The sequence below is a fragment of the Bos indicus genome, chromosome 1 (genome assembly GCF_029378745.1).
Source record: "Bos indicus isolate NIAB-ARS_2022 breed Sahiwal x Tharparkar chromosome 1, NIAB-ARS_B.indTharparkar_mat_pri_1.0, whole genome shotgun sequence".
NCBI lineage: Eukaryota > Metazoa > Chordata > Mammalia > Artiodactyla > Bovidae > Bos > Bos indicus.
The window spans coordinates 54,207,865-54,230,450 of record NC_091760.1 but is presented as its reverse complement, the minus strand read 5'-3'; the positions used below and the strand labels follow the sequence as shown (position 1 = coordinate 54,230,450).

The following is a 22,586-nucleotide window of genomic DNA, read 5'->3' as shown; positions in this document are numbered from 1 at the left end:
TGCTTCTGAACTGTGGTGTTAGAGAAGACTCTTGAGAGTCCCTTGGACTGCAAGGAGATCCAACCAGTCCATCCTAAAGGAGATCAGTCCTGGGTGTTCATTGGAAGGATTGATGTTGAAGCTGAAACTCCAATACTTTGGCCACCTGATGTGAAGAACTGACTCACTGGAAAAGACCCTGATGCTGGGTAAGATTGAAGGCAGGAGGAGAAGGGGACAACAGAGGATGAGATGGCTGGATGGCATCACCGACTCAATGGACATGAGTTTGGGTAAACTCAGGGAACTGGTGATGGACAGGGAGGCCTGGTGTGCTGTAGTCCATGGGGTCACCAAAAGTTGGATACGACTGAGCTACTGAACTGAACTATCTATCTGGAGATCATTTAGGATTAGTCATTCTATGCATATCTCTTAACAAGGCAGATGAAAAAATATAATTCTGTACCAGGTATCAGATTATCTTTGAAATGATGTTTTACAGATATGGCTTGAATAAGGTGGCTATTGTTCATTTCCCTGAGAAGCCTTTCTTGTATAAGATTATCTTTTCTTGTGTCATGTTACACTTCCACAACAGAAGACTTGGATCATAAATAGTGTATCAATAGCACTTGCACAGCAACAATGTCAGAAGTTAATCTATGTTGCCAACAAGTCAATTTATGTTGCTAATCTATAAATGCCAAGAATTAACAAAAGATATGCCAGCCTCACATTTTTCTAAAATCAAAGGAAAACTATAAACAAGATGAAAAGACAACACTCAGAATGGGAGAAAATATTTGCAAATGAAGCAACTGACAAGGGATTAATCTGCACAATGTACAGACAGCTCATGTAGCTCAATATAAAAATAAAACAGCCTAATCAAAAAATGGGTGGAAGATTTAAATAGACATTTCTCCAAAGAAGATATACAGATGGCCAAGAGGCACATGAAAAGATGCTCAACATCACTAAGTATCAGAGAAATGCAAATCAAAACTACAATGGTGAAAAAAAAAAAAAACTACAATGGTGTATCTATCACCTCACACCCGTCAGAATAGTCAACATCAAAAAAACTACAAACAATAAATGCTGGAGAGGGTGTGGAGAAAAGGGAACCCTCTTGCACTATTGGTGGGAATAAAAATTGATACAGCCACTATGGAGAATAGTATGGTGATTTCTTAAAAATACTAGGAAAAAAACTACTATATAACCCAGCAGTTCCATTCCTGGCATATACCTGGAGAAAACCATAATTTCAAAAGATACATGCATCCGAATGCTTATTGCAGCACTATTTACAACAGCCAGGACATGGAAGCAACCTTGATGTCCATCAACAGAGGAATGGATAAAGAAGATGTGTTACATACATACTATGGAATATTTCTCAGCCATAGAAAGGAATGAAACTGTGCTATTTGCAGACACATGGATGGACCCAGAGACTGTCATTCAAGTCAAGTAAGTCAGAAAGAGAAAAACAAATATCATATATTAATGCATATATGTGGAATCTAGAAAAATGGTACATATGAATCTATTTGCAAAGCAGAAACAGAGACACAGACGTAGAGAACAAACGTATGGACACCAAGGGGGGAAGGGAGGGTGGGCTGAATTGGGAGAGTGGGATTGAAATATATACATTACTATGTATGAAATAGATAACTAATGAGAACCTACTGTATAGCACAGGGAACTCTACTCAGTGCTCTGTGGTGACCTAAATGGGAAGGAAATCCAAAAAAGAGGGGATATATGTATAGCTGATTCAAAGATGTACAACAGAAATTAACACAACATTGTAAAGCAACTATACTTCAATATAAATTAAAAACAAAAAACTCAAGCCTTAGCATCTTCAAAAGCAAATACAGAAACCTGGACAGACTGTTAAGGTAATTCTTCTGTGTTGTAACAGCAGTTGGCCATCATTAGGTGTGAACAAAGAACACTATTCATAACAAGTCAAGGTGAAGTGTCACTTTGCTAAACGGTCAACTGTCATATCAATCAACATTCCTTCGAGTTCTGTTCATCTGTTCAAAGGAAATGCCACTCTGCCCATTAAATTTCATCACTGTCCCCTTCTCCTGCTAGGTATATCAAGACCTGAGAAAACACAATGCAATCCATGGCTAGGTATGGGCAAACACATAAACGCTATCCACTATGTGAATAACCAGTGAAATTCATGACACAGTGGATGATCATACGTGTATATGATTTCAAGAAATGTAGCATGAATTTCACTTAATTGATTAATGGTAAAATATTAAACAGATAAGTTTACCTGAGAATGGAATTTATGCGCACAAGGCAAAACTGAGAGGTTATCTGGAGAGAGATTCTCATGACAGATCACACAAGGCTCTTCTTCCTCATTATCCTAGGGAAAACATATATATGGTTAAATTCAGCTCATTCTCCCTCCTAAATTTAAATGTATTTAGAATCAACAGTCTCAGTCTTACCAAATGATTGGCTCCTTCCTGTGTGACAGAGCCTTGTGAACCAAGGGGCCTCCGGGCTGGTTTTGAGGGCTGGGCAGCATTAGCCTGTGGTGGAGTATGGCTAGGTGAAACACGATTACCATTTGGCACTGATTTTCCTTGACTCTGAAAATAAGAATATCATACTTATTTTTTTAGAATTGCATAAGACAGGAAGAACTGACAGACTACCATAGAATAGGCTACAGTGGAATTTAGCAAAAGGGGAAATCAACCCTGAATATTCATTGGAAAGACTGATGCTGAAGCCGAGGATTTAATACTTTGGCCGCCTGATGCAAAGAGCTGACTCACTAGAAAAAATCCTGATGCTGGGAAAGACTGAGGGCAGGAGAAGGGGGTACACAGAGGATGAGATGGTTGGATGGCATCACCGACTCAATGGACAAGAGTTTGAGCAAACTCTGGGAGATAGTGAAAGACAGGGAAGCCTGGTGTGCTGCAGTCCTTGGGGTCACAAAGAGTCGGACACAATTGAGCGACTGAACAACAACAGAAAGGTTAATAATCAGGTTCATGAGAAATCTTGAAGCAATTATGGCAATATAAGAACCAGGTAAAAACAAAAGTAACTCTAGGTGCTTTTGTAATTAAAATAAGTCTTTGCAGAAAATTAGGAAAAAAAAAAAGTTTCCTTTATGAAATATCCAAAATAACCTAAATTTCAAAAGCCTCAGTTTTATTCTAGAATGATCAGGTGGTGTTTCCAACGCCATTGTCAAGTTTAATTGTTTAATGTTAATATATGATTTAATATGATTATAATTGATTTCCTGATCATGTTATGGAAATAGTTAGTATAGCTAACTAAAGATAAGGGTCAGGAGATAGTTTTAGTTTTCTGTTGTTTAGTTGCTTTTTTTTTTTTTTTACCTGAGATCTCTTGGGGTCAATAAATTGGGAAATCTTGAGAACAATTTCATCAAATGTCAGTCCAGATAAGGACTTCCCATGAGTATCCTTCAATTTCCGTAAGAAATCTGTAAGCTCCTTTCTGGAAAAGATCAAGGAAAGAGTAGTGGTCATTCTCCTACTGCCCTGAAGATGTGCCCTCCAAAGGAGATATAAAATCCTATCATAGGATAATATCCACCATACAGACGTGACCCTTTGGATCTCTGATCTAAAAACGTGATCATGGGTCCATCTGCACTTATCTTAAACCAGAATGAAAATTCCTGCTAATGTGCTCATTAAGGATACTTAATGTGTTCCTGATTGATAAAGTTTAGTATTTATTTTCTTCCCCTAATGAGATTTTAACCGTTTATAAAAGCTCACTTGTGAAAATGAAATTTGCTATCTAAATACTTATTTATGTACTGAGCCTCTTTATATTGTATTTCTCAATGTTCTCTTACTTGAGAGAGACTAAAATATTTCTTTTCAATTATGTTACTATCACTCTCTATCATTGTGCTATGAATTCTACTTTCATAAAATTTATAAACAGAAAATAAAGATTTAACAGAAAAGGAGAGCAAAGACTAAAAGACACATTATGTAATAAAGAAACCTAGGAGTATTTTAATCGACATGTTATTTTTCAGTTCCCATGGCCCACTGACCCAAAGTCTGCATACACATTTTGGTAGGACAGGGTAGGATAATAAAATATTTTTTCTCAAATGAAATGTCATGTCACCAGCCTTATAAAACTATCTTTGATTTACTATTTATTTTCCATAAGCATTTTTTACCAACTATATTTACCAACTATAGTTTTACCAACTATATTAAATTTCTATTTTCATTTTCTATTCATCATTATGTTTACAAAACCATAATATAACCACGAAACATAATAGTATATAGTGTTAAATAAAAGCATTGGCCTTCAAATGAAAATGCTGGTGAAAACTAGAATTATTTGATACAATCAGATCAGATCAGTCACTCAGTCGTGTCCCACTCTTTGCGACCCCATGAATCACAGCACGCCAGGCCTCCCTGTCCATCACCAACTCCCGGAATTCACTCAGACTCATGTCCATCAAGTCAGTGATGCCATCCAGTCATCTCATCCTCTGTCGTCCCCTTCTCCTCCTGCCCCCAATCCCTCCCAGCATCAGAGTCTTTTCCAATGAGTCAACTCTTCGCATGAGGTGGCCAAAGTACTGGAGTTTCAGCTTTAGCATAATTCCTTCCAAAGAAATCCCAGGGCTAACCTCCTTCAGAATGGACTGGTTGCATCTCCTTGCAGTCCAAGGGACTCTCAAGAGTCTTCTCCAACACCACACTTCAAAAGCATCAATTTTTTGGCGCTCAGCCTTCTTCACAGTCCAACTCTCACATCCATACATGACCACAGGAAAAACCATAGCCTTGACTAGACGGACCTTTGTTGGCAAAGTAATGTCTCTGCTTTTGAACATGCTATCTAGGTTGGTCATAACTTTCCTTCCAAGGAGTAAGTGTCTTTTAATTTCATGGCCACAGTCACCATCTGCAGTGATTTTGGAGCCCAGAAAAATAAAGTCTGACACTTGTTTCCACTGTTTCCCCATCTATTTCCCATGAAGTGATGGGGCCGGATGCCATGATCTTTGTTTTCTGAATGTTGAGCTTTAAGCCAACTTTTTCACTCTCCTCTTTCACTTTCATCAAGAGGCTTTTGAGTTCCTCTTCACTTTCTGCCATAAGGGTGGTGTCATCTGCGTATCTGAGGTTATTGATATTTCTCCCGGCAATCTTGATTCCAGCTTGTATTTCTTCCAGTCCAGCGTTTCTCATAATGTACACTGCATATAAGTTAAATAAACAGGGTGACAATATACAGCCTTGACGTACTACTTTTCCTATTTGGAACCAGTTTGTTGTTCCATGTCCAGTTCTAACTGTTGCTTCCTGACCTGCATACAAATTTCTCAAGAGGCAGATCAGGTGGTCTTGTATTCCCATCTCTTTCAGAATTTTCCACAGTTTATTGTGATCCACATAGTCAAAGGCTTTGGCATAGTCAATAAAGCAGAAAGAGATGTTTTTCTGGAACTCTCTTGCTTTTTCTATGATCCAGCGGATGTTGGCAATTTGATCTCTGGTTCCTCTGCCTTTTCTAAAACCAGCTTGAACATCAGGAAGTTCATGGTTCACATATTGCTGAAGCCTGGCTTGGAGAATTTTGAGCATTACTTTACTAGCGCTTGAGATGAGTGCAATTGTGCGGTAGTTTGAGCATTCTTTGGCATTGCCTTTCTTTGGGATTGGAATGAAAACTGACCTTTTCCAGTCCTGTGGCCACTGCTGAGTTTTCCAAATTTGCTGGCATATTGAGTGCTGCACTTTCACAGCATCATCTTTCAGGATTTGGAATAGCTCAACTGGAATTCCATCACCTCCACTAGCTTTGTTCGTAGTGATGCTTTCTAAGGCCCACTTGACTTCACATTCCAGGATGTCTGGCTCTAGGTCAGTGATCACACCATCGTGATTATATGGGTCATGAAGATCTTTTTTGTACAGTTCTTCTGTGTATTCTTGCCATCTCTTCTTAATACCTTCTGCTTCTGTTTGGTCCATACCATTTCTGTCCTTTATCGAGCCCATCTTTGCCTGCAATGTTCCTTTGGTATCTCTGATTTTCTTGAAGAGATCCCTAGTCTTTCCCACTCTGTTGTTTTCCTCTATTTCTTTGCATTGATCGCTGAAGAAGGCTTTCTTATCTCTTCTTGCTATTCTTTGGAACTCTGCATTCAGATGCTTGTATCTTTCCTTTTCTCCTTTGCTTTTTCACTTCTCTTCTTTTCACAGCTATTTGTAAGGCCTCCCCAGACAGCCATTTTGCTTTTTTGCATTTCTTTTCCATGGGGATGGTCTTGATCCCTCTCTCCTGTACAATGTCACGAACCTCATTCCATAGTTCATCAGGCAGTCTATCTATCAGATCTAGGCCCTTAAATCTATTTCTCACTTCCACTGTATAATCATAAGGGATTTGATTTAGGTCATACCTGAATGGTCTAGTGGTTTTCCCTACTTTCTTCAATTTAAGTCTGAATTTGGCAATAAGGAGTTCACGGTTTGAGCCACAGTCAGCTCCTGGTCTTGTTTTTGCTGACTGTATAGAGCTTCTCCATCTTTGGCTGCAAAGAATATAATCAATCTGATTTCGGTGTTGACCATCTGGTGATGTCCATATATAGAGTCTTCTCTTGTGTTGTTGGAAGAGGGTGTTTGTTATGACCAGTGCATTTTCTTGGCAAAACTCTATTAGTCTTTGCCCTGCTTCATTCCGTATTCCAAGGCCAAATTTGCCTGGTACTCCAGGTGTTTCTTGACTTCCTACTTTTGCATTCCAGTCCCCTATAATGAAAAGGACATCTTTTTGGGGTGTTAGTTCTAAAAGGTCTTGTAGGTCTTCATAGAACCGTTCAACTTCAGCTTCTTCAGCGTTACTGGTTGGGGCATAGACTTGGATTACTGTGATACTGAATGGTTTTTCTTGGAAATGATAAAAAGACACTTCATTTCTGGAGGAGGAGAATTAAGTAGCTTTCTGCGAAAGTCAGAACTGTGAAAAGCACAGTAAAATAATGATTTCTTGCATTTAACTGTGTTCCTTAACAAAGAAATCATAAAAACCCTCAATAAATTAAGGAAATCTGATTATGTTTGCACTTATATAGCATACAATTCACTTAAAATTCACTTTGGAAATAGGTTATTAAGATAATTATTGTAGCTAGTGGCATTAAAACTGGATAGGTTTATAACTAGCCATACTTTCATTAAACAAGCAAACCTAAATTCAAAAGTTCATTCCCTCGTGACTTAAAACTAATAATTTTCGTGGAGAGGTTTAGCATTTATACTGAAAACTATCCCTTCTTAATGAATTTCATTTTCCTTACCAAGGTGATGGTTAGGAAATACCTGTACCTCTGTGTGTTGGGAGGAGGGAGGGTGAGTGTTGTTTCTCTGAAATGTTTCATTGGCATAATTATGGCTATGGAAACTGTAGTATGATCTGTTCACAACACTAAAAGAGACTAAGCTACCTGGTCTGCTGTGGAAAGGCAGTTTTCAGCCTCTCTGTAATCTTCTCCCAATTCATCATAAGGGGATCACTTCCTAGACTTGCACTGGGAGGCACAGCTTCTCCCACAGGAGCTGGCAGTGTCCAGGCTATGCTAGTCATCTGTAAGAAACACAGTTATGTCATCAGCTTCAATTATGGGGAAGCAAAGTTCCATGTCAACATGACATCTCCATACCTCAGAAAATGGGTACAATAAAGAGGAATATTGACATGCATGTTCCCTTTTTAGAAGTTTTTTTTTTCCTTAACCAGCACAATATTTCTAATTATTTATATATGTTTACCTTTATTTTTAAAATGGCACATACTAGTCTCAGTAATTGCAAACATAAACAGAAATACAGAGTGTGCATTTCTGACAGCAACCTAGTTTGTTAATAGGGGAATAAGTAAATAAACTGTAGCATATCTAATCAAGTCCTTAAAAATAGATCTATATGTCTGAGCATAAGAGATATCCATAATATAAAAAAAGTCTATGGCACAGCATTTATGGTAGAACTCATGTTATATTAAAATATTTTTCAAATGTGTATGCATAGAAAAAGGACTGTAAGATATAAAATAACCCATAAACTGTGATTATTTTCTAGGATTCAACAGCAAGGTAGTTTTGCTTTCTACTGTATATAGTATATATTTTGTATATACTATGTGTATTGTGTTTTTCTAATTATAAAAGTAATTAATAAAATTACTAATTACTAATAATAAATATAAAATTATTAATCATAAAAAGCAAATAATAAAGTTTAATTTTCAAACAACTGAATAAGGATGAGAATACTATTAAAATATCTGCCCAATGTCTCAAAACGTCACATAGGTGGTATATGGAAGTTGTAGTGACAACTCAAGAGCCATGAAACCACCAAACAAAAATTGCCCCATATTTTATGATAGTTCTTTCTTAGAACCATTAAGTTTCTAATTAATTAATATCAATATGTGAATATTTTTATTGCCTTATCTGATTATTAGGATAATTATAAACAAAGTATCTTCTATCTAAGATTACAGATTATTTTAAAATAGAAGGTTACTACTTATGAAAAACTAGCAACTACTAACAGCCACTGAAATTACTCATACAAAGCCTGGTAAGTCAGAGAAAGAGCAGAATATCCCCAGAAATCTGGGTTTGCCTCAGTGTCCAAGCTCTTTCAGAGGAATCAGAAAGTAATCCTATTAGAAGGCCGAGGTACTTTAAAATTTTACGGATCCTCATAGAATGTTGCAGGAGCAAAACACATCAGCAACACTGCAATATCAAGGTGATAAAAAAATGTGGTGCTTAATAAACATGTTAAAGCTTAGATACATATTTGCTTGTAGAGAGGCCTCTATACAAGTAAGTAAATCTATTTGACTATACATTTCAAAGGGAGTCTGTCAGCAATATACAGGTATAGAATAAACCTCAATTCATTAGAATGCAGTTATGACAAACTCAAGATTAGAGACTTTTTCATTAATTATATTAAACATCAATCTTCTGTGAGGTTTTTTAATAAAAAGTATACCTTGACCAAGATTACAACTAATAATCCTAATCATTTTAAACTTCTCTACTTCTTCTCTAGGTTCTGATAAAGCTTATCTGGCTCTTTGTAACTAAGAAAATTTGTAACTTTGCAGTATAACATGTTTCAGGGTGATACTATTTATATTACCTGTTTATAGATAAACAATGTCCTACAATATACACATATGTATCTATGTATAAAAATTTTTTCTTTTGCTTTGTGGCATAATGTGACTTGGCTTCTTTGCTTTTCAACCTACCCAACCACCATGCTAAATATAAACTATCTCTTAAAAATATCAATCTCACTCTGTTTCAGAAGCAAAACTAAGAATTCTCTACTATAACATCAGATTTATCTTTGTATCTAAAAACTAAACTATCATCACTTAATGAAATAGTTAATATATGTAATGCACTTAACACAGTACCTCATGGACATAGTCATTCAATTATCATCATTATTTACTTTATTAAATAAATGAACAAAGAGAACACATTCATTCTGAGAGTCTACTGTGACAATGGACTAGTTAATGTCTATTCTACCAAGAGGGTTTTTTTACCAAGGGAGATCTAGATTGACCAGTTGTAGAGACGATTCCAGAACAAACGGCAGGCATTTGAGGAACAGTGAGTATGGGTCTAAAGAAAGATTCTTTCACAATGGGTCTTCCCAAGAATTGCTGCATCTAAAATGGAAAAGATAGAAAATAAAAACAACCCCCCCACATGATTATGTAGTCAATAATATAAACTCATAGAGCAATGAATTTTTTTGGGGGGGGGGAATTGATTTGAAATCTAGATACAAAGCATATTAGAAACAGTGCTGTTATAACACTAGTTAAATATATGAATATTTGAAAAAGGCAGGGAGCAGTAAAATACACTAAAGAGCACAGAGAGAGAAAAGAACTTGATTCTAGTCCTGCTTTCTTTCCATCTTGCTGGGAAGCCTTGATACCAAGTTATTAATCTATAAATTAAGAATTGAGATTAGATGATCTGTAAAGTTCTCTGCCAAATGGAATAATGCAAAGGACTGTACAAAGGAGTTCCTCAGTGAGTACTCGCCATACTGATAAACAATATTGACACTCAGAAATTCACTAAAGAATCAAAGTTGTCTATAGAAAATACTACTTTTGCTATTATGTATTGAAAGGACCTTTTACCACCTGGTGGAGTTCTGAACTTATGTTTAGTTTCAAGGATAGTAGAAAGCTAAAATGGGGTGGGCCAGGGGGATAAACCCTCCTACAGTGACTTTTAGACATGCCTGTGGATATTACTGAACTTCCCAGGGATTCATAGAAAGCTAGCCTTTCTTAGCACCTACCAATGGGATGGATACCTTATTGGCTTGACTACAAAAGAAGACAAGTTTATGGGACATCTACTATGTGCCAGGTCTAGCACTGGCATAAAGTAGAAGTTCACCTATTTTTGAATTTAAAAAATGAACATCAGTATAGCTCTTAAGTAATGATACTGAAACCAGAAAGGTGACAATTACTGGGGAATTTTATAATGGAGACAAGAATGACATTTGACTCCTAACATCAATAAATGAGACACACTGTGCCTTCTAATATGCATATACTTCACCACCTATAAGGTACTCTTGCTAAAAATACTGACCCTGATTCTAATTTAACCCTCTAGACCAATGAGCAGTTTATAGGAAATAACAGAACACGTATAATGACATTATAAGGATGTTATCAGTTACATCAATAATACAGGAAATTAGTTTTTCAACGAATAAATGATGTGAATAAGAGAGAGGGTGTTGGGTAGCTGTTACAACTTTAAGGAAAAATAATCAGCCAAATGAAATTATAAACCTTGTTTGGATTGCTTTTTTAAAAATAAGGGTTTTTAAAGTAATGGTAATTATAACCAAATTAGAAATATTGTTAATCTAGTTAAGAAAAAGATATTTTTGAAACAATTTGGGAAATATGAATTTTAATATCAGATATAAAAATTATAATTTTCTTAGGAGAATAGTGGTGTGATTATAGCCAATAAGAGTAAGAATCTTCATCTTTTAGGAATGCATACTAAACTATAAATGGATGAGATTATATGATATATAGGGTTTACTTTAAAATGTCCCAGTGGGGAAGAAGGAAGGAATAACATGAAACAAGACTGATAAAACTTGATTATGATGTTGAAGATGGCTCTTGGGTTCACAGAGGTTCATCATTCTATTTTTATGTATGTTTCAATATATTCATAATATAAAGTTCTTAAATAACAAATGGTGATTCTGAATCAGTGGTCCTGTTCTTTTTGAGGACAACAATTACCTAATATTACTTTGAGAATTAGACAGCCAGGGTATAAAAATCAAAATATAATGAAACACATAAAAATACTGGGTTAAACTGGGAAGAGTACCCATTATTCCAGACTTCCCAGGTTAGACCACTATATTTATTTGAAAAGCCTGGTGACCATTCTTTACAATATTAGAATTTCAGAGAGACAGACGTTAGTGATCAGATCATCCAGGGCAATTTCTTGATTTGTCAATAGGAAAACCAAAGTCTGAGACAGCTGAGTTTCCCCAAACCAACACAGTTCTTCACAGTTAGGACCTGAACCCAGACCTCTAGTGTATTCCCATTGTACAATACCGCCTCAATTTATACTGAAAGAATGGTCACATTTCTAGCATCTGTGCTTTCAAACTGTTCCATAATGCTCAGTGGTCACTAATGCCTATACTTTAACACAACAGTCTTAAAGTGACTCTGATCAAGCACAGCAGTGACTCTCGTTAGGAAGCACAAAAGATACACGTGCACCTCTTAAATGTTTGCAAAGGATGCTTATGAATTTTACTAAGCCTAAATGCCAGTGGGTTTTTGCCCAACGAAGATCATGGCATCTGGTCCCACCACTTCATGGGAAATAGATGGGGAAACAGTGGCAGACTTTATTTTTCTGGGCTCCAAAATCACTGCAGATGGTGACTGCAGCCATGAAATTAAAAGACGCTTACTCCTTGGAAGGAAAGTTATGACCAACCTAGATAGCATATTCAAAAGCAGAGACATTACTTTGCCAACAAAGGTCCGTCTAGTCAAGGCTATGGTTTTTCCTGTGGTCATGTATGGATGTGAGAGTTGGACTGTGAAGAAGGCTGAGTGCCAAAGAATTGATGCTCTTGAAGTGTGTTGTTGGAGAAGACTCTTGAGAGTCCCTTGGACTGCAAGGAGATCCAACCAGTCCATTCTGAAGGAGATCAGCCCTGGGATTTCTTTGGAAGGAATGATGCTAAAGCTGAAACTCCAGTACTTTGGCCACCTCATGCGAAGAGTTGACTCGTTGGAAAAGACTCTGATGCTGGGAGGGATTGGAAACAGGAAGAGAAGGGGACGACAGAGGATGAGATGGCTGAATGGCATCACTGACTCGATGGACACGAGTCTGAGTGAACTTCGGGAGTTGGTGATGGACAGGGAAGCCTGGCGTGCGGCGACTCACAGGGTTACAAAGAGTCGGACATGACTGAGCGACTGAACTGAACTGAACTGAAACCTGGAAAGCCACATCAGACATAAGCAAGTCTCTGAAAAGGATGAGGATGTAGAGGTCAAGGTTAGATAATGTTTGTCAGTTTCAGTGTCACATGTAGCTTTCACAGACAGCTGATGCCAGTCTGATTCCAGAAAACTCCAAAGAACAACTCTGTATCTAGCTTCCAAGTCTCTGGAGCCATTTTATGTTTAGAGTCATGGGAGAGTTTACAACCTACAGGCAAAAGGCAACAGGGTTTCTAGAAATCCTACTATGTTACTTCCCACAGAACTAAAGGGAATCTGGGATTTGTCATCTATGGAACACATTCCTTATCAGAATTGGCAAAGATGTTGTTCAAAGCCTAGAATAAAAATATCCATAATACAAAGCTCCTATAAAACTTGAACTAATCAAAAATATAAAGGGCAATCCTCTCATTCTAAACTAAAGCCCAAGCATATCATAGAATACTTTCTCAGCTCTAAATTCTGCTTTTGAAACACAGTGTTGCTGCTAAGTCGCTTCAGTCGTGTCCGACTCTGTGCGACTGCATAGACTGCAGCCCACCAGGCTCTGCCGTCCATGGGATTCTCCAGGCAAGAACACTGGAGTGGGTTGCCATTTCCCTCTCCAGTGCATGAAAGTGAAAAGTAAAAGTGAAGTCACTCAGTCGTGTCCGACTCTTAGTGACCCCATGGACTGCAGCCTACCAGGCTCCTCTGTCCATGGGATTTTCCAGGTAAGAGTACTGAAGTGGGGTGCCATTGCCTTCTTCAAAATTCTGCTTTTGAAACACAGTGTAACTCCACACAATTCACATATTAATAATTTTTAAGTTCTTTGATATACTGAACTAGTATTTGTAGAAATAATATTTTCAAAGTTCTATTACAAGCAGAAATGCTAATGTCAAAAGTGATCTACCCCTAAATATATCACAGCTTTTTTTTCTTATCCTCAGATCTGTTATCATAATAAAAGCTATCATCTAGTGGTTCTGTTCCAAAAGGTCTTTTGGAAAGCTGTATGAGTTTATTGGGCTGAGGTACTATGTTTCACTTTTTTCACTTTTTACCCCACTATGTTTCCCAGAAGGCTAACAGAAATAGTATGGCATAGAGATTAGTTTGTCTGATGAAGACCCATTTATCCCTAGCCACAATCAGGGAAGGGACCTAAATGAAAGCTGTCTTTGATGTTTAAAGGTAAGAATAGAAGATAAAAGTTAAGGAAACAAGGTCTGAAGTAGAAGTGGAGGAGTGAAGTCCAGCCTGATAGGGTATTATGCTGAGAGGTTTCAGTAGTCTAGTGGTAATTTGAGAGCATTTGGGAATTCTGAGCATTCATCAGTTTTCTCCCACCATGTAAATGTGATTGACAAGATGAATGAGCATACATTACCTCTTTAGATATCAAACGCATTACTAAAATCCAGTGATACAACCTATCTCTTGGCCTCAGCTGAGCCAACAAACTAGTCATGCCATCTGTAGATGATACAACAGGAATGGACGTAATTACAAATGATATGCACATGTGCCCTATCCACTTTGAAGACACATGAATGTACTGCTCATTAAGTGTTTTACAGTTGTCACCATTTTATCAAGATGAGGATGGTGATTGTTCAAAATCATAGGCAACTGATTCTTGAACAACACAGGTCTGAGTTGTGTGGGTCCACTTATATGCCTATTTTTTTCAACAAATATAGTCCCTGTAATTTCATTTTATAGATCTTTAAATGCAGAGAGAGTTTGCATTTGATACATGGAATAAAAAAACTAGGGTTTGAGTCTTGATTCTATCCAAACTGTTTCAGCTTTCTACTCTTGGGTAGTCATTTATCAAATCATTGTTTTAGAGTAGAGCAGTACTCAGATTCCTGACTGCATGGGGGGTTGGCACCTCCCAACCCTTGTGTTGTTCAAGAGTCAACTGTATTTCTTACCAGTATCTCAGGACTGGGAGGTGGTGGAGGAAGCTGGATTGGAGGCAATGTACTCAAGGCAAACCCTTGCTTCACCTTGCTAATTTGTTCATTGTATTGTGTCTAATATAAGAAAAGAAACAATATTTTACAGAAAAATCAACTTCAAAGGAAAAGCATATGGAAATACTTGATGTAGTTTTGAATAGTACAACACAGGTTAGTGATTCTCAATCTAGTATGCCAAAAATAATATAAAAATAATTTTTGATATAAAACAACTCTATACACCACTCTCCATAAATGTAAATATTAATAGTTGTGTCTTTAATAGTGTCTATTGAGTGACAAGGTATGACACATAATTCACAGATCTCTGTGATAATTCCTCAGTGTTTCCATAATTTTTAGCCCCCAAATGGTAACCACTGATTAAAGTAAACAATGTCTAAAGATCAAGAAGATGTAAATAATATACTAGCTGATCAATATGGGAAAAACGTATTTGTAACAGCTTGCTGCTGCTACTGCTGCTAAGGCGCTTCAGTTGTGTCCAACTCTGTGCGACCCCACAGATGGCAGCCCACCAGAAGCTTCACTACTTGTAAATGTTCATTTTGGAAATGGAGGGAAAGGTTTAGAAAAAACTGATTAAATGTCCACATTTTTTTTATCTTAAAAGTTATACCTTTAGCTTTCTCCAGTTCCCCATATAGCTTTGTTTTTTTCCTCTTGGATTCTGCCAAAAGTAAGACTCCCAACCTTGAAGTTTAAAAACATACTTTCTAGATTATTGGCATTTTGGTCCCCATTTTGCTTTCCATATTACTTTGTAAACAACCCACAAGAGTGGAAATAAAAAATTTTAAAACATTTAGAAACTTTCATATACAGGACATGTTCTTAGAAGAAAACAATGATAGAGAACAAAGGGCAGATCTTTTGAGGCCAGAACTTTTAATAAACCCAATTAAAATGCTAGGCATCACTAAAAGCTGAGGATGAAAGAAACAGGGAAGACCAACAAGGACAAAGCTAGACAAGTAGATAGTGCTTTGAAGCAGCTCTTTATAACTGAATGTCATTGTTTTCCTGGCAGTATTATGGAATCACAAAACATTCAACATTATATATCAACTGTAATATATAAATATGAAATTATTCTAAAAACAAATGAATAAACTAATAAATATTCAGTGGTTTACCTCTTCACAGATTACCTTTAGCACAGTCCTAATTCTATTACATGAATAATTAAGAATTTATTACTTTGCATTAGGGAGTAATTATTTATACATAAGAAGTTTAACATTGAAAACTAATATAGGTATTCTTGACCTTCCTTTTAATTCTATAAACATATAATTACTCAGACAAAGTTAAAACATTCAGTTATGATTGGAGCACAGTTAGCTTTGGAATTCTATGAAAATTAAGTGTGAGGCACAATTTTTGAATGTACCATTTACTAAACCAAGAACCTGAAAGAAGACGCGTGAGAGTTAGGATGCTATCTACAATCAACTACATGGAAGTAATCAAATTTTTAAAAGGCATACTTTAATAATTGCAATGAAAAACATGTTTTCCTTAAATTTCTGTTGTCGTTCAGTCATGTCCAACTCTTTGTGAACCCATGGTCTGCAGCATGCCAGGCTCCACTGTCCTTCATTATCTCCCAGAGTTTGCTGAAACTCATGTCCATTGAGTCAATGATGACATCCAACTATCTCCTCCTCTGTTGCCCCCTTCACTTCCTGCCCTCAGTCTTTCCCAGCATCAGGTCTTTTCCAATGAGTTGGCTCTTTGAAACAGGTGGCCAAAATATTGGAGCTTCAGCTTTGGCATGAGTCCTTCCAATAAACATTCAGGGCTGATTTCCTTTAGAATTGACTGATTTGCTCTCCTTGCTGTCCAAGTGACTCTCAAGAGTCTTCTCCAGCACCACAGTTCAAAAGTATCAATTCTTCAGTGCCTGGCCTTCTTTACAGCCCAGCTCTCACATCTGTACAAGGCTACTGGAAAAATCTACTTTGACTATATGGACCTTTGTTGGCAAAGTAATATCTCTGTTTTTTAATACACTGTCTAGGGCTTCCCTCATAGCTCAGTCAGTAAAGAATCTGCCTGCAATGCAGGAGACCCAGGTTCGATTCCTGGGTCTGTAAGATCCCCTGGAAAAGGAAATGGCAATCCACTTCAGTATTCTTGCCTGGAGAATCCCATGGATAGAGGAGCTTGGCAAGCTACTGTCCATGAGGTCACAAGAGTCAGTCATGACTTACTGACTAAACCACCACCAGGTTTGTCATAGCTTTTCTTCCATTTGTTTTTAATATTAGATTTTTTTTTAAGTGTATACCATCTACACCGTTGAGTCAATTTACTCTAAATACTTCATGACTTACCCTGAGGAATGCAATCTTGTTTCTAACATCTGTCACAATGGCATTCCAACTGTCTACTGCAGCCTTTAATTGAAGTGATTTTAGGTTGCTGGTACAAAAATGGAAACACAAAAAAAAGTTCTTTGTATATGCCACTTAGATTTCCAAAAGTTTCTATTATGTTCCCTAGTATATATGTAAATAAAACAACAAAATTACCTCTATCACCAGTTGCCTCAAATGGGAAGAAAGTTGTATGGAAGGACTTGTTATTAAAAGTTTTAAAAAAGACTAGGAAACAAAGACAAGATGTCTTTTTTGAACAGTGGATATAACCTCTGCTTCCAGAACACTAAGTTTTTTCTATCTTGGCAATATTTTTTAGGATATACTATAAAACCTTTGTACATGAATCCCTCCACTGAAGAAGGCAGGCAAAGAAGACCAAGTAGGGAAATTGCCCTAGCCATCTAGTTTGGTTTCCCAGGTGGGTAAAGAACCCACCTGCCAATGCAGAAGATATAAGAGACGCAGGTTCAACCCCTGGGTCAGAAGATCCCCTGGAGGAGGGGATGGAAACCCACACCAGCATTCTTGCCTGGAGAATCCCATGGACAGAGGAGCCTGGCGGGCTACAGGGCAGAGTCATGGGACATGACTGAAGTGACTTGGCACTCACACGTGCATCAGTGCACGAGCAATCTCAAAGATGTTGACTCATCTTGGAAGCAGGTTTTGGACCATTTTCACATTAACCTTGACATCACAGGGCCATGGTTGGCCTATAAGGCTCTTTTGTAAATTAGAAAAAGATATTTCCTACAAAAAGGCAAATCACAAAGAAGTACCTCTTTTGCAAGGATGAATTATAGATTTCTGTCTCTATAAAATGTATAAATTGCACAGACACAGCAGCTCTGCCAAGCAGCCCACCAAATGATTTAAGTAAAACAGTTTTAAGGTGTTTAGGGTCTGGTATCTCTAGAAGAGAGATTTCATGTGGCCTTTCAGAAGGTTCTATCTGTTGTAACATCCCCACCCCAAAATCACCCAGCACAATAACTTTAAAAGAGCCTAACAAGTTATCACTGAGATCATCTCATACAAAGAAGCTTGCTGCTAAGCTGCTAAGTCACTTCAGTCATGTCCGACTCTGTGCTACCCCAGAGGTGGCAGCCCACCAGGCTCCCCCCTCCCTGGGATTCTCCAGGCAAGAACACTGGAGTGGGTTGCCATTTCCTTCTCCAATGCATGAAAGTGAAAAGTGAAAGTGAAGTCGCTCAGTCGTGTCTGACTCTTCTCGACCCCATGGACTGCAGCCTACCAGGCTCCTCCGTCCATGGGATTTTCCAGGCAAGAGTACTGGAGTGGGGTGCCATTGCCTTCTCCAACAAAGAAGCTTGATAATATTCTAATTTATAGAGCATCATTTCCCCCTTGAGGAAGCACAGACAGACGGATCACTTATAACAGTGCTTCCCTGACCTGAATGTACATCAGTATATCCTGCTGCTGCTGCTGCTAAGTCGCTTCAGTCGTGTCTGACTCTGTGTGACCCCATAGATGGCAGCCCATTAGGCTCGCCTGACCCTGGGATTCTCCAGGCAAGAACATTGGAGTGGGTTGCCATTTCCTTCTCCAATGCATGAAAATGAAAAGTGAAAGTGAAGAAAGTGAAGTCGCTCAGTCGTGTCTGACTCCTAGTGATACCATGGACTGGAGCCCACCAGGCTCCTCCTCCCATGGGATTTTCCATGCAAGAGTACTGGAGTGGGTTCCCATTACCTTCTCCACAGTATATCCTAGGAATCTTGTTAAACATCAGAGATTCTGATTCTTCAGAACTGAAGAATGATGATTATATTGAAATAATAATCGTTAAAAATAGTGATGCATTGGTCCCAGAGATGTTTAACTCAATTAATTCCTTAAGTTTAAAGGTGTACCTGGTAAAATTACAAATTGAAGAAGAATCCTATGCAACCTGCCCAAAATTTGAAAACCATTCATTTGTAGCACAGTACCAAACTGCCTTTAACACAGTTTAAGGTATTAATGATGATTTTCCCTCAGTGTATTTTTCCAAAGGCATTTCAAATCAAGCATTAAGAGAAAAGAATTAGAAAAAGTTTTCCAGTTGGAATCCACCTTGTTTTGTAAATATCTCGTCTTTATGCATGTCTCTGACTGAGACTTTCTATCTGCTTCATTGCTAGAGGATGGGAAAAATCTGCTAGCAGCTATTACTGCACTTAATAGACTTCTCCGTGCTACAGCAGGATCAACAAAGTAAAAGCTCAAAGTGATTAAATGACATCTGAGGGTTTAAAAAAAAAAAAAAAAGGCTTCTTCATTCCAAAGATTCTGATGTCATATATGTAAAACACAACACAGATTATGTTCAACCTTGGAGCCACCTGTGAGATCTCAGAGTTCAAGACACATTAAGGAAGAGGGAGAGGTTACCTTGCTGCCATATGAGTCGCCCTGGCAAGCTGACTGAGGCATTCCTTTTCAGTCTGCTCTAGATGAAGCAAACCAAAATCTCTACGACACTGTAAGAAATATACCTACAGATTTTTGAGAGAAAGAGAAAGAAGTGAAAGGTGTCCTTATAGAAGAACACATTTTTCTTCAAACATTTCAAGTAAATTTAAAGCTATTTTAAAAGATCTCTTCTAATAGTACCTGAGCTTCTTTCCTGACCATAACACATTAAAGCTCTTTGATCAATCCTGAAGTTCTACTATTTTTATTCAAAAGTTACTTGGTTGGTAAACATTTCAGAACATTAGTTTTCAAACTTGCATATGCAATAGAATCATCTCAGAAACTTTAAACAATGGTGCTTTGATTCCAGAGATTCTAATTGATTCTAGGTGCAGTCTGGTAAATGGGGTTTTTAAAAGCTCTCATATTATGCAGCAAAGTTTCAGTTCAGTTCAGTTCAGTCACTCAGTCGTGTCTGACTCTTTGCGACCCCATGAACCACAGCACGCCAGGCCTTCCTGTCCATCACCAACTCCCAGAGTCCACTCAAACTCATGTCCATCGAGTCGGTGATGCCATCCAGCCATCTCATCCTCTGTCATCCCCTTCTCCTCTTGCCACCAATCCCTCCCAACATCAGGGTCTTTTCCAATGAGTCAACTCTTCACATGAGGGGGCGAAGTATAGGAGTTTCAGCTTTAGCATCAGTCCTTCCAAAGAAGACCCAGGACTGATCTCCTTTAGGATGGACTGGTTGGATCTCCTTGCAGTCCAAGGGACTCTCAAGAGTCTTCTCCAACACCACAGTTAAAAAGCATCAATTCTTCGGCACTCAGCTTTCTTCACAGTTCAACTCTCACATCCATACATGCCCACTGGAAAAACCATAGCCTTGACCAGACAGACCTTTGTTGGCAAAGTAAAGTCTCTGCTTTTGAATATGCTATCTAGGTTGGTCATAACTTTCCTTCCAAGGAGTAAGCATCTTTTAATTTCATGGCTGCAATCACCATCTGCAGTGATTTTGGAGCCCAAAAATATAAAGTCTGACACTGTTTCCACTGTTTCCCCATCTATTTGCCATGAAGTGATGGGACCAGATGCCATGATCTTAGTTTTCTGAATGTTGAGCTTTAAGCCAACATTTTCACTTTCCTCTTTCACTTTCATCAAGAGGCTTTTTAGTTCCTCTTCACTTTCTGCTATAAGGGTGGTGTCATCCGCAAAGTTTAAGCACACTCAAAAGAAGTCCTGCTGTTTGACTTTTGTTTTAATTGATGAAGGAGTAAGAAAACAATGAGACCATATAGGACTATGCCATCCAAATGTGGCTTGGAGATCATCTAGTCTGATGTCTCTCCATGTATTATTGATGCATGGTCATTTGGCCTTTGTTTTTTTCTATGGATCACTCAATATTCACTGAAGGTAGCTTACTATACTCTTGGACAGCATTCAGTGTTTCTAAAATTAATAACTGAAGTAGAAACTTTCCAATTAAAAGCAGTGAAAAAGTCTATAAACTTGAGTTCTTAAGGTAATCTGAAGTCATTTTCTTTTCCCAGTTAAATTTAATACTCCAATACATCACTCTCCAGGGATTTTTGGTGCAGATATCAACCTTTGATTGTTGAGCTCTGGATTTCAGAGTACTCTGTTAAAAATAGGCCTTACCCATGACAAAGGTGAGAAGGTTTGTGATGATTTTAATGTCAAAATTTGAATTTTATTTTACATCAAGATTGGTTATCTACAAATAAAAATTATACACATACAGAAAATCATATTTCTTTTGAGAAATCCTAGCTGTGGTGTTCAAAAATAACTTAGGAGAGACTGAATGACTTTCTAGGGGAAGAGGTAACTTAGTTTTTGACTGGAATGTATGGTGTGTGTGTGGTTTTGAAATATCTATACAATTAAACAAAAAAGAAAGGATTTATTATAGCAGCAGTGAAATATTATTCTTAGACATTTGGCTTAGTCACCTGGTTTAATAAGAATTTTCCAAAATCAGTACGATAAATATACTGAAGCAAACCAATTTCTTGGAGTCATTTGGGGGAAAACAACATAAGATCATCAACCTTCAAGTAAACATACAAAACGCCAATGAGTCAAAAGAAAAGCACAAGAGTTTGAACTGGGTTTTTCTGGCTGGTCCTATGATGTTTTAATTCTGTTTATTCAAAAAACAGTCTTTTCAAAATTCTTTAGTATTTTAGTATTTACTAGTACACAAGTAAAACTTCCCTCCCCAACTCCATCTCTCTCTCTTTTTTTTTTACCTCAGCTGTTAAAGCCCTGCTAGTTTCTGCATTCAGTTTGTTTAAGTATGTTTTAATCGTGCTTTCCAGATTATGCTTCTCCATTTCCCACTGAGATCTGAAATATATGATAATTAAAGAGTCAGTAACATTGCAGCAAGGTCAGACTCTTCCACTTCATTCAGGAGGCACACAGATACAAGCTATTCAATGAATAGGAAATGATTTCCTGAAAACTATACGGCACATAGAAGCAAGAAGAGACACTGCTTAACCCTTAGTGTTATCCTTTACTATCATGAGTGTGGAAGGTTTAAAGTTGTCAGTACAGAGGTTATGATTTAAAACTTGACTCTGAAATCAAGCTGTCTGAAGATGAATCTGATCTTCATAACTTATTAAATGTGAAATCATGGCGGATTCATTTCGATATTTGGCAAAACCAATACAATATTGTAAAGTTTAAAAATAAAATAAAATTTAAAAAAAAATGTAAAATTAAAAAAAAAATAAGATCATTAAACTTTCAATTGCATCTAAAAAAAAAAAGAAATCATGAACAAGTTACTTCTCTATACCTCAGTTTCCTTACATAGAAAAATGGAGAAAACTATATTACTTACCTCAAAGAGTTATTGTGAAACATTCATTCAGATAATATATTTCAAGTACTTGCATCTGGCACATATTTAGTACTAAGTAATAAGCTATTATTATTAACAAATTTTACATCAAATAAAGTTTCTACAAGCCTTTTTATGTTACAACAATAGCAACCACCCCTGTAATAAAGCTAATTACTGTATTAAAATATTTTATTGGTTATCTCAGTGCTCATATTCAGTACCTCAGAATGAAAACAACTCCTGTAGGTTGAGAAAGAGAGGAGGAGATGCTGA

General features: G+C 37.3%; 1 protein-coding gene across 16 annotated transcripts in view; it reads right to left on the bottom strand.

Annotated features, from left to right (window-relative positions):
* The window catches only part of DZIP3 (DAZ interacting zinc finger protein 3), a 129,878-nt gene that overhangs the window by 3,046 nt on the left and 104,246 nt on the right, over nt 1-22,586 (bottom strand). For 14 of the 16 annotated variants that reach the window (XM_070787405.1, XM_070787416.1, XM_070787403.1 and 11 more), the window contains 9 exons: nt 21,709-21,805; nt 19,397-19,500; nt 16,952-17,039; nt 14,565-14,666; nt 9,640-9,765; nt 7,508-7,647; nt 3,384-3,504; nt 2,472-2,615; nt 2,291-2,386 (listed from right to left, as the gene is read on the bottom strand). In XM_070787405.1, coding sequence (XP_070643506.1) covers nt 2,291-2,386; nt 2,472-2,615; nt 3,384-3,504; nt 7,508-7,647; nt 9,640-9,765; nt 14,565-14,666; nt 16,952-17,039; nt 19,397-19,500; nt 21,709-21,805 — 1,018 coding nt within the window. The remainder of the gene's footprint in view (nt 1-2,290; nt 2,387-2,471; nt 2,616-3,383; nt 3,505-7,507; nt 7,648-9,639; nt 9,766-14,564; nt 14,667-16,951; nt 17,040-19,396; nt 19,501-21,708; nt 21,806-22,586) is intronic. The other 2 variants (XM_070787456.1, XM_070787466.1) reach the window with 2 other exon arrangements.